The sequence below is a fragment of the Myripristis murdjan genome, chromosome 10 (assembly GCF_902150065.1).
Source record: "Myripristis murdjan chromosome 10, fMyrMur1.1, whole genome shotgun sequence".
In the NCBI taxonomy this organism is placed as follows: domain Eukaryota; kingdom Metazoa; phylum Chordata; class Actinopteri; order Holocentriformes; family Holocentridae; genus Myripristis; species Myripristis murdjan.
Window position 1 is genome coordinate 14382997 of NC_043989.1, and position 12048 is coordinate 14395044.

The 12048-nt window shown below is 40.1% G+C and overlaps 1 protein-coding gene across 1 annotated transcript in view; it reads left to right on the forward strand.

Moving 5' to 3' along the window:
• Window positions 1-3914: 3914 nt before the first annotated feature.
• Window positions 3915-12048, forward strand: part of kdrl (kinase insert domain receptor like) — a 45618-nt gene continuing 37484 nt past the window's right edge. The window contains exons 1-2 of the mRNA XM_030062470.1: window positions 3915-4468; window positions 11543-11642. Of these exons, the coding sequence (XP_029918330.1) occupies window positions 4405-4468; window positions 11543-11642 (164 nt within the window). The 5' untranslated portion in view covers window positions 3915-4404. The remainder of the gene's footprint in view (window positions 4469-11542; window positions 11643-12048) is intronic.

The following is a 12048-nucleotide window of genomic DNA, read 5'->3' on the forward strand; positions in this document are numbered from 1 at the left end:
TTTGTAGTTTTTATTACATATTATGATGTACTCTTTCATGTGGTAAAGATATTATTCAGTGAAATTATTACTTTTTGTTGTTTTAATCAAGTTGAAATGATTATCTCCTATCCGAGGACAACTGGTTTTGTACGGCATGGGCCAACATATAATCATTAAATTAATACAAATTAAAAATAAACCTATGAAAAAACCTTACAAATGTGCAAAAGACCCCAAGATTATGCCCTTGATTCTTTTTATTCATTAAAATGTTGTAAATTTCCAGCAGAAATAGCATTTTTCTTAGTGGGACATGATTTATCCAAATTCTCAAGAATCGGTGACTTGATTTTTACATCGTTGAAAACATCAAAGCATGCATTACTTTTTTGCTGGTTAGTTACCTGTTTCTTCTTGTTGCATACTTAATTGTGACCTTGAAGTTAAAGTTGAAGGTTTGTGAATTTAAGATGTCAGTATACTGTTGTATCCATATTCACTGCTGCTGGGCATGAATGGATGCAGGTAACACTTATTCCTGAGTCAGCCACAATGTTCAAAATCCCAGTGCAGTCCCTCTCAACCCTATCAGAAAAAACTAGGTGTGGTCAACATGGCTGAGCATGAGATCCTTCCAAGCTGATGTGTTTAAGAGATAAGCCATTTTTAGTGCAAAAAGGCCTGTGGAAAATTGAACATGTCTCTTCTCTCTGATAATACAGTTATTTTAAGTACACTTAAATACTTTACCGCTGTTGGCATTTTCAACTGATGGCTCTCCAGATTTTCCCTTTCCCTTCCCTTACTGACACGACTTCTTCAAACCATGAGGACAGCCAGCACATGTGAATGAGGAATTTACAAAGCATGCTGAGCTTTAAAAGTTGACCAGATACTTGCATGTTAACGGTGATGCACAACTGTTCTCTAAGAATCTTTTGAACTTCTTTGGATTGTGTACTTCTGTTCATAACCTTGGTTTGCAAACTGACCACAAATGATATTTTTGTCATGCAAGAAATGCTTATGCTAACATTTCAGACTATAAAATTTATTTTGTCTGCCAACAGTTGTTCCATGAAATTATATTTCCTCTTCCAAAGCTGCAGTATGGCAAGGGCCTTTAAAGTGAGATCTTGTTTACACTCAACACTGACGAGTCATTTGGTCACCAGACCACACAGGGCAGACAGTTGCCTTCCACTCCTCTGCTGAGGAAAGTCTTTACTGCCACTGCTTCTTACACTGAGGACTTTATTGTTGGGTAAAAGGAAACAAGGCATGCTGTGTGAGCAGAGCCAGTCCTTCATATTGTGTTTTAAACACCCGATTCTAAAATAAAACATCTTAAAAATCCACCCCAGCAACTTCCAGCAATTGTTCCAGCAGGAGACTTATCTTCTGCCCTTTTGGCCCAAAGGGAACGCTTCCCTTTCTGACGACTTAACATACAAGTGGCCACACACTAAGAAGAGCATTGCAGAATCATGCCATTTATTTATCAAACTTACCTCTTCACTGTGTACACTGTAGACGTATATAACTATCTTTTTATTTATTTATTTATTTATTTGAGAATCAAAATTTCATTTCCAAGTGTGACTTTGCCAAAAAAGTTACAGCAAGTTGCAGCACAAAACAACATGAAATGGTCCCACAAAATAAATACTACTGCTGCTGCTGCTACTACTACTACTACTGCTGCTACTACTACTAGTACTAATAATAACAATAACAATAACAATAATAATAATACTAATAATAATATAATTTAAAAAATGGCAGAATCCTTGTTAGCAAGTAGCATCCAAACAGTGACTCAAAAAAGCAAGGACAGGAGTCAATGACATCATGTTCCATAGATATTAATATCAGTTTGAATCCCCGTAGAGATATTAAAATATTCAATTTTAAATCCATTAGCAAGTTACTCTAAGAAGAGGGGGCAGCAACCCTGAATTCTTTCAGCAACCAAATCAGTTCTTGACAGTTATGTTCTAGGAACAGCAATCAGATAAACTTCTTTGGAAGTGATTCATGGATCTGAGTCCAAAAAAAAAAGACATGCATGACACAAGTATCACAGAAGCATCCCCAAAATGGGGGATGCTCCTGTGCATGTAAAGAGTTGACCAGCCAACCTTGGTATACAAGATACAGTGATGAGCTGTGTAAAGAATTAGGCCTGGGCTGTCACCTTATGTTACCACACTTGACAGACTTGCTCAATAGCAGTTTCCCAAGAAGCTGGGTAGGCCTATGGGAAAACCATTGTCAGTCTCATTGCAACATTCCCTGATCAAAATTGACAAGGAGGCATCATCAAACAGTTGAACACATGAACATCTTTAGTAATTATACAAGAGCGGGCCTGTTTGCTGTGGATCTATCTACCCAGTTGTAAATGAACTGTGAATGATCCAAACTTGCATTGTTTACCAGATGATCCAAGATTAGAATATCGCTACGTCATCCTCGATTCTTGGAATAAGCTGTTGCTTCATTATTTCCGTTTATGTCTATCTCAGCAAAGACAACAGTTACCAGGGAAATTGATCAATACCTTTTCCTGAAGTTTGAGTAATAAATTTTATTTGTAAATATCATTTTGCTTCTGTGAATCTGGGGTTTGTATTCATACAGTTACGTTAAACCCGTTGGCCTATTAATTGATTTGTTTTGTTTGTTTGTTTGTCTAGCTCTCTTGTCTTAACTTGGTTGTGGTGACACCAAGTCAGTTTTTGTCTCTTTGAGATTTGATTGTGTTGTGGGCCAACTCTTCTTGCTGCAGTCTCTGTGATCATGGCCTGAAAATCACACAGAATCTACTTTGACTCCCGCAGGAGTTTTTTTTCAGTTTTTTCCCATGTTCTCATGCACCCTATCACTGTTGTCCTGCTACAGGGAAGGAAGAGTGGTGTTCATCACATTTCACCACTTCTGCCTGGCCTCACTTTGGAAACACTGCAAGGTTTGGATTTGCTGTTGTCTTCTTCAGAATGTGTCTCCAAAATGGTGGCTGTTCAGTCCTGACATGGGCGGAAAGGTGAGGGCAGGATGTTCTTATTTACAGTACCTGCTACTGGGAGCTACAGTAGCAAAGTAATTGTTACAGTGATAAAAGAAAACAGTCTGCAGCACATCCACACACCGGGGGAGGTACTGCTGGACAACAGAGGGGACTCAAGGAGGATTATTTACATTGATATAAAAAGCTGCATGTCCTGTTTCTTAAGTTAAAAATAAATCCAGCAAATATTTATTCTAAACTCATTCTATCTGACATCACAGTGAGTGTTCACCTGATGTTATTTTTCCTCTTTAGATAAATGCTGTCACCTTTAACCCTAGTGGGTTGATTTTATCATGGGTAGTGTTAAACACACACACACACACACACAAAAAAATCCATATCAAATATTGGCTAAATAAGACTGTTCTTCACGCTTTTATTTACCATGGTTATCATGGTTAATATAAATGCCATGATACTGAAATACTTGAACTGAACTAAATTTTTAGGCCATATAACTATAACATTAGTGGCACAGTGTTGTGCTAAATCTCACACAATCATCTCAATAGCGTCCACAGTGGTTCTGTCAGCTAAAAACTACACAAAACAAAAAGTATTATAGTAATCCCATAGCGATTTCATAAAATATTCCCAAGGTTAGGGATATTCCTCGCCATTGTGCTGTCACAGTTATAGTATCCTTGTAAAATGTATTATAGTAGTGCTGCTGTGAAGGCTTTGCCAAATGAAACTTTGACCGTAACAATTTTGTGCCAAACCCAGCATGCAGTGATTTTCTCCTCCTCAATAGCTTGCAGACTGGAGTTTGTCAGAAAAGCGTGACGTTGCGTCCTTCCTCTGTCTCTATAAAACGTGCCTCACGCATGGACTGCAAGTGTTGCACAGAGGCGAAAAGGAGGAGAAATTGTTGTCCCAGACGCATGTGAGAGTCGGGGGCTGATTGACCATTCATGGTATAGCTTACTAATTAGAAACTGAAATACGCTCAATTTTTTGGGGAGGGCATCATTTTTATCAATAAACTCGGCGTTTTTCCTTTCCATTTCCTTTTCTTTATTTCTTTATTTCATTTTTCTTTTCTTTGAGAGCACCTGCCCCGAGGATACAATCGTTCATCCGTCTCCTGCGTTGCAGATTCGAGTTGGACTACCAAACTGCGCAGGAGAGCTCCCCTGCGAAACGCGTCATGGGATACGGCAGAATCATTGCCGCTTCTTTTATTCACACCTGAGGTTTTGGTGGATTAACACACGTTTTGATTTGAAGCAGCTCCTCTGTCAGCTTTAAGAAAAACTTTTTGTCCATCACTCGGAACTACTATCAGGAACTCTTATTACTTTTCAGCGGTTTGGATTTTGGGGAAGATTTGTCTGTGGGGTGACAGAATGGTCCCATCAGCCTGCCTAACACTGACCGTTGTCATCTTTTATTGTACCGCAGCCGCAAACGGTAAGAAATTATTTACCCTTATGCAGGTTATTTATTCACTCTTATTAGTAATATTTCACACGAATCGGCAAAAATAGCCTCCGTAGTTTTACATCGTCCAGTTTGACTGCTAGATCCTTTCATTAAGTTTTTTTCCCCCTGACATTTCACTTTGTCAGTGGTCTCAAAACCTCTGACAATGTGAGTCTTTTTTCCTTCTTCTCAATTTTTTCTTTAGCTTATGTTTCATTCATCATCATTAGACTATAATGTTGAGTTTTGTGCATATGAATTTTATAATACTGATAATGATGCGTTGCAGCCACATCTTCATTGAAACGGTTGGCTTTGTTTATGGATGTGACAGAGGAGTCATTTTTATTCCAAAATCTTAGTTGTATGATTTGAGGAAATTTGTGTGCCGTCAGGTAAGGCTGTCATTGGGCTTGCAGTTATTGCAAAGACCGCTAGAGGTAGTCTTGTCCCATAGTTTTTTTTTTTGTTTTTTTTTTTTGTGATTATTAACATGTTAATAGCATTTTATTGTACTGGGTTCCACAGGTTGTGGGCAAATTGCAACAGATAGATGTGCTCCATATCATAAGGCAAAAGTTATTTAATTGGTTAAAGACTGATTTTGGACTCTGGGATACACTTCAAATATTCCATGACAGTCTGTATTTTATATTATGGAAAAGTGTTTATTCCAGCAATTGTTATCTGTGCATATTCTAGTGTGGAAGGTGATTAAACATTTTGGCAATAGAATAAATATTTTCTCTCAGAATACAATAATTGTTATTACTTAACAGCATCACTGTCTTCATGTCTCTGCACAAAAACAAGATAGAGTATAAAAGGTGGATGTTCTTCCACCTTGTGCCAGACCTGGTGCACCACTGAGATATCCAGCAAGCCTTCCTCATCATGTCCAAATAAACAGCCCATCCAAACAATGGAAATACTAGCACCCCCCCAACACTCACTCACGTGCACACACACTCTCTCTCTCACACACACACACACACACACACACACACACACACACACACTCAGGTTCTGTATCTTTGTCTACAATGTTTTTAAGTAGATTTCCTTCACTGTCCACACGCAGAGCGTGGGAAAGACACAAGAAGGAAGCGGACGTAGGGGCAAGAGGCACCCTGGAATTGTTCTGACCGGTAGAGTTCACGGAAATGTGACACGCTACCTGAGCAAAGATTTCTTCCCGAAGCTCCTTATGCTCATATTCAGCTTTGTCAAACTCCTTCCACAAGACAATGGTGGAGAGGAAAGGAGAGCATTGTTTCTGCATGCCAGCTACTGAATGGCAGTAGCCATTAGTTGTTGACAGTATATCTAGACATATCAGGGTAAAGCCGAACTGTGTTACTGGTTTACCCAGGTACATGAATCACAGAGACACTGAATTAATTTTTAGCCAGAAAACCTAAGATTAAGTGTTTCATGGAGCATCTCATCAGCAATGGTTTGCTGCCACCACATTTTCAGGATTTTGACAGAATTGATGTTAGAGGCAGTCACAGGTGCTTTAATCATTTTACATGGACACATTTTGACTCTGTCCCTTTTTCCCCACAATCTGTTGTTTTCCTTCAAGCCTTTCAAATTGTGTAAATGTAATTACATCAGTGACTGAGTGATAAGGAAGATGCTGTTTAAAATGTAGTGTGGCCTATCAGATCATTTGTAAATATTTGACTTTGAAAGTAATTTAAAGCTGCTTTTGATTTGCACAGATCAAGTGCTTGTGTTCCATGGCCTGTTGACACCAGTCTCAATGTGGCATGACGACTCGGATTGAGGGGGAACTTTTCTGCAGCTCTGTGTGCCATGTTGCCTTTATTTCAGGACTTCAAAGAAATGAGAAATGTCAAGCATTCACCACATGTATTGTGATGCATGCAATAACATTAATAGCCTTTATTGGATCTGTAAATATCACAGTTATCTTGGCAGATCCAAGTACTGTGCAAAAATAATTAGAACACTGTTCATCATCCTCATGTTATACAGTTGTCTACAGATTTGTGAGATAAAGCCTGTGAAGGATTTATTCAAGTTTGTAGATTTACATTGTTTTAGTTGGTGGAGTTGAAGGCCAGCTTATGTGGTTTTGCGTAGACTGTGTGTTCTGAACTAACAAATAAAGCAGAAGTGATGATTGAGCTTGAAACTGGAGGGCTTGTGATTTTTGACTGTTTCATATACTTTCAAGATGAAAAAATAAGCTTAAGAGTCAGTGTAAACTGAAGAGTTCTTATCTTAACTTACACTATTGTATTAGTCGTTTATTATTCTTCAAAAGGCTTCACATCTCTTGAAACAGTATTTCTGGCCAAAGGAGTTGATGTTCCACTTAATTTGTTTTTCAGTCGTTTTTTCTCTCCTGGTTGGACACTTGAGATGGAGTGGAAAATGGGAGTGATGAGAGGTCAGCCAAGTGCAGTAGGGGCTCATCGCTCACTGAGCCCGTGCAGACAGCACAAGTGAAAAAAACATACACACACACCTCCAGTGCACATAACAGATACTTTGATTGGGAGAAGCAGCCAAAGTCAGTCAGATGGGATATTAGTTGTTTCTTATAGCCGATCTTGACATAGGATAAAAGTGGCATGTCCCCTATACCTCCTTAAATCCACCCTGAGCCAGCAATATATTTCCTTTAAACCTGCTTGAGATTTCAATTTCAAGGAGCTTCTGTCTGCCTTCTAGCCTTAATCATACATATTATGGAACGAGAACCCTTGGGTTTACACAGTGGGCCACAAGTCAGGAATCTTATGCAGGAGATTTCAGTTGTTGGCTGTACTCAACTCTATATAACCTGAAATGACCACCCATCATGGCCAGATGTTCCTTTATTTTGCTTTTTTAAGAGGAGTCCAGGGCATTTTGTCTCCAAATCTCCAAAGACTAATATAAGGCAAATAAAAAAGGCACTCTCTCTAACTGTTGTCTTAACCTTGCAGTTGGCAAAGTGGAGGGATTTCAGAAGGACCCCTTATGAGAGAATATTCCAGGACACTGAGGCTGTATAGCACAGCTAGAGCAGTAGTAGCAACTTCTTATTTTGGCAGGTGGTCCCAGCTCTTGTCAAGGGTTTTGACTCTGTGTTGTAAATCTGCCACCAGCGTGTAGAAGCCTCTTGTGAATTTGTTTCATTGTTTGTCTGCCTTGACAGTCTCTGGCAACTTACCATGAAATGTCACCATTTCAGCAGGAGAGCTGCATTGTCACGCCATACAGCAGTGATACTGTTAGAGAATAGATCAGGTGTAATTCAAAACTGCATACATTTTTTAGCTCCTAAAATAAGAGGTAGGGGGCCCTAATGATGATCCAGTACGCGTTTTGTATTTAACCACTATTTCAGTCCTATTGCTTGGTGTAGACTCTGCTACTGAATCCACTTGTATAATTTGTGAAAATCTTACACCACATTTAAATTATTAGATTGAATTACTGATCAAAAGACAATTTTGAAATCAATACATATGTTGAGTGTTGTGTTGTTTGACAATATGGCACATTGTTAGGATTTTTTTGTGGCTAAACTGAATTCTCTTTGCCCTTTGGTGCTAAGACAGGAAATAACCCTGTGTGGTGGTCACAGACTGGCTACTATTGCGCTTCTGCATCCATGGACACATTTTAGCCAAGATGACTCACCACTCTCTTTTATACACCCCACACCCTTTCTATGCCTTTTGTTATCACTGTTAAAATGACAAAAAAATGAAGTGGCAAGGTTAAACAAGGGAGTCGTTATATTGTTGCTTTTACCTTGAAACACCAAAAAAAGATCCTCTGCCCGTACTCCTGAGACAGTATCCTTGTTTCATGGCCGGAAGGGAAGTGCAGGGAGATGAAGTGTACCTTCTGAAAAAGAGAAGGGAATTCCGCACATTATTCCCTGCACTTCAAGGGTAGAGACTGGGGGTTTCCTGTTCAAGTCAGAGAATGTACAGTCATCTCATACTGTAATAGCAGCTTTTATTACACAATATCACTCTGGAGCTAGTTCTTTTCTCTCACATACTCGTAACCTTATATTGGTTGACTGAGCTTCAGTTTTTTACAGTTGTTCTGACTGACCATATACAAGTTTTGAGCTTAGAATAATGCCAGGAATCAATTCTAGTATTCTCTACACAGATAGAAATGTATAAAATTACTAAAATGTGAGGCTCTCACATTTAAGGAATATTTTTTCTCAATCCTCATCTCACCAAATCTTTTGAAGATTTTTTTTTTTTTTTTTTTTTTTTTGGGCATTTCTGCTTTATTTGACAGTCGCAGTAGGGAGGGACCGGACAGGCAGGGAAGAGAGGGGGGGTGACATGCAGCAAATGGCCTGAGGTCAGATTCGAACCCCAAATGCTGCGATCAGGACTCGGCTTTAACAAGTGGTGCACTATCTGCTGAGCTGTTGGGGTGCACCCAATGCCCACATTTTTACCATATCACACTGAAAAGTTACAGTGCTTTTCTAATAAATTCAAATTGTTTTTTTTTTTTTATTTTATTTTATTTTCCTTGATCATATTTGATCATATGATCATATTTTTTAAATTAATCTAATGCTTATGAAAAATAGCTTTATATTAATAGAAAAACTGTTTAAGATGTATTTTGTCATTGTTTTGGTCCTCATCTGTTCTTGCAGACTAAATATTTGAATTGCATTTTCTGGCCCACAGATATTTCTGAATAGTGCAGAGTAGATCTTGGAATCCAACTCTGTGTTAAGCAAAACCTAGTCTTCATTTCCTGGCTGGTAGTGAACATACCACAGATGTTTTCACAACACTGTGTCCTGTGCTGCTTCCCTTCCTCTGTGCCATGTGAGGACAAGAACATATGAATGAGATCCTAGTCTAGTCTCCGTCAAGTTGGCCAAATGGTGATACGCCCAAGTCAGTTGACAGAGGTACAGAAACTGAGCCACAACTCTCTCTCCCTTTCCCTCTCCCTCTCCCTTTCCCTTTCCCTCTCCCTCTCCCTCACCCTCTCCCTCTCCCTCTCTCTCACCCTCTCCCTCACTCTCTGTCCCTGCTCTCTCTGTTTGTTCCATGCCTGTCCTCTTCTTAATGGCTCCTAATGAGAACCAGCTTCAGGGTCCTTTGAACCACCACAATAAGCCCCATTTCTTGCATTTTTCAGGCGATCTGCTGGAAGAATGCAGCACACAGCTGTTTGGGGGGGGGTTATTGGGACGTTTGCTGAGGTCAGCGTTGGGCAGGAATTGGGGCAGGTGGGGGTTTGGTGGGAGTGTAGCGAAACAGAGATGGGATAGGGCTGTTCTTTTAAGTGGGCTGCTGGGGGCCCCTGCTGATTCATCCATCTGTAGTGTGTTACTGAGGAGAACAGGGAGAAAAAGGCCAAAAGATGAGATGCTTGCTATACTATGATAAAAAGTCAGGTTGTTATCAATGCACACAGGTACATACATGCATGCGTGTGTTTGTAAATGTGTTTTTCAAAAGACAGAGGTCAAACAGATATCTTGAGCATGCAGTAATCAGAACCAGATACACTGTACATTTTATTCTCAGTATTTAACAAATTGCAGTGGTCAAATTCAATTTAATGCATTATTACAATGTTTTCATTCCCAGCAATTGAGTTACATCAACTTTATGCTGGTTTCTAGACATGTGGGAAGACAAATGCATATTTGCTTTTGAAAACATTCTTCGGGAAACATATCTTGATAAATTAGTAGAAAATGTATATCTGAATCAGGAACATTGGTTTTTATTCATCCCAAAATCTGGTGAGAGTACAGTATGTTTTCTTAACACGAGTTAAATTGCATGAAAGAACATGAGCCACATCCCTTCCCCTACCCTTCCTATAACCTTGGACAATAAGACAATAATGTTATAATATTGTGTGAGGAAGCTGATATTTAGTGCCACTGCCAACACTGGTACCATCAGCTCATTCTTAGGCAACAGCTGTTCAGAACATGCAGCAAGGACTAGGCTAGCGAGTGTGCACTTCTTTCTGTGTGTGTATGTGTCTAAGCATGCATGCATATGTTTGTGTGCATGTGTTTATGTGTGTGTACACGTGCACACAGGTTTCAGCCAGCACATGTGCCAGCATGTCAACCAGGGAGTAAGCTGTTGTGTAACTCTATTGTCTTTCTGGATTCTATGACACAAATAAAAGTTTCCCTGCAGACGGTCATATTTGAAGGATTGTGTTAATAAACTTGTTTGCCTGGTAACAGTTCTGACCACAGCAGCCAGCTGTTCAGCGAGGTCAGTGAAAAGAAGGAAATCGCATAAGGGACTATGACACCTCCTGGATTGGAGAGTGAATCACAGAGCTTCCTATGTTGACCGGTGTGAGTGGGACCTGTCAACAGATACAGCTGGCTGTAAACCAAATAGAGGCCACCTTGAAATCTACCATCTCAACCTCTCCTTGCCCCCTTCAAATGTAATAATATGTACCTAGAGCACAGACAAGGTCAGTGTTAAGTTCAAATATAATTTGCCCCATAAACAAAGCAGTATGTATGTTTGCGGGATGTATGAGGGTTGATTTGGAGATCTGTTGGAAGGGCCTCATCTGGGTCTTGGGTTCTCTTCAGTCCTCAGTTGGTTTGATCTCTCAGGCTTAGGGCCACAGCTTATTCTTCCCTTCTGTTCCTCCACCTACTGTTCGTTTCCCTTGTTCACACAAACAAACAAACACACTGTTCATCACTACCAGACCGCACAATCCGTTCACCAACCTGTCCTCCGTGGTTTGCACTGGAAACACCCCCAGTTCTCTCACAGCAGAGTCACTTGGACCAGACCAGCTTAAGTGAACATAGTGCCGAAGTGATTCATGGGAAAGTCCGAAGTATCTTTTACACTATTGTTTAGTAGAGACAGTTGCTAAGAAGTTGCAAATGTGTGGGTGTGCTGAATTGTCTATGTGTGTGTGTGTGTGTGTGTGTGTGTGTGTGTGGTGGAGTGGGTGGATGGGGCGAGGTGTGTGTGTGGGGGGGTATGTGTGTCCACATGTATGTGTGGGTTCATGTGTGTTTTTGTTTATGTGTGCCTTCAGCAGGAAATATGGAACAAGCAAACCTGCTGGCACCTATAATACGGCCTTCTGTGAACCACCACATTCATCACAGTGGGGGCTCATTCACTCTTGTATGCAGGTATGTAACACCCTCTGCTTATGTCCATTCCAAAGAGAACCGAAAGCGAATTTAGCCATCAGCAATGTGAATTGCACTATGTAAGTGCTGAATAATGTTGCTCCCTGATTCACGTGGCAAGTGAGTATAAGTGGATATCCATGAATAACTTGTTATGAAAAGTGCTGACCCTCTGCCTCTGGTGCCCCATTGCCTTGGGGTACGTCATGGGAATGCAACCAATGGAAGTATGAGGTTTGTATGTTTTAGCCTGAGGGTGGTGCTGTAGGAAAAGTCATGAGGTCACCAAAGTTGATAAGGTTCATCCTCTGGGTAGCATGAATGTGGTTTTCCAAATTTCACAGCAATCTGCCCAACACATGTTGAGATATGAAACATTTTGACCTAAGGGTGGCACAAGAGCAAA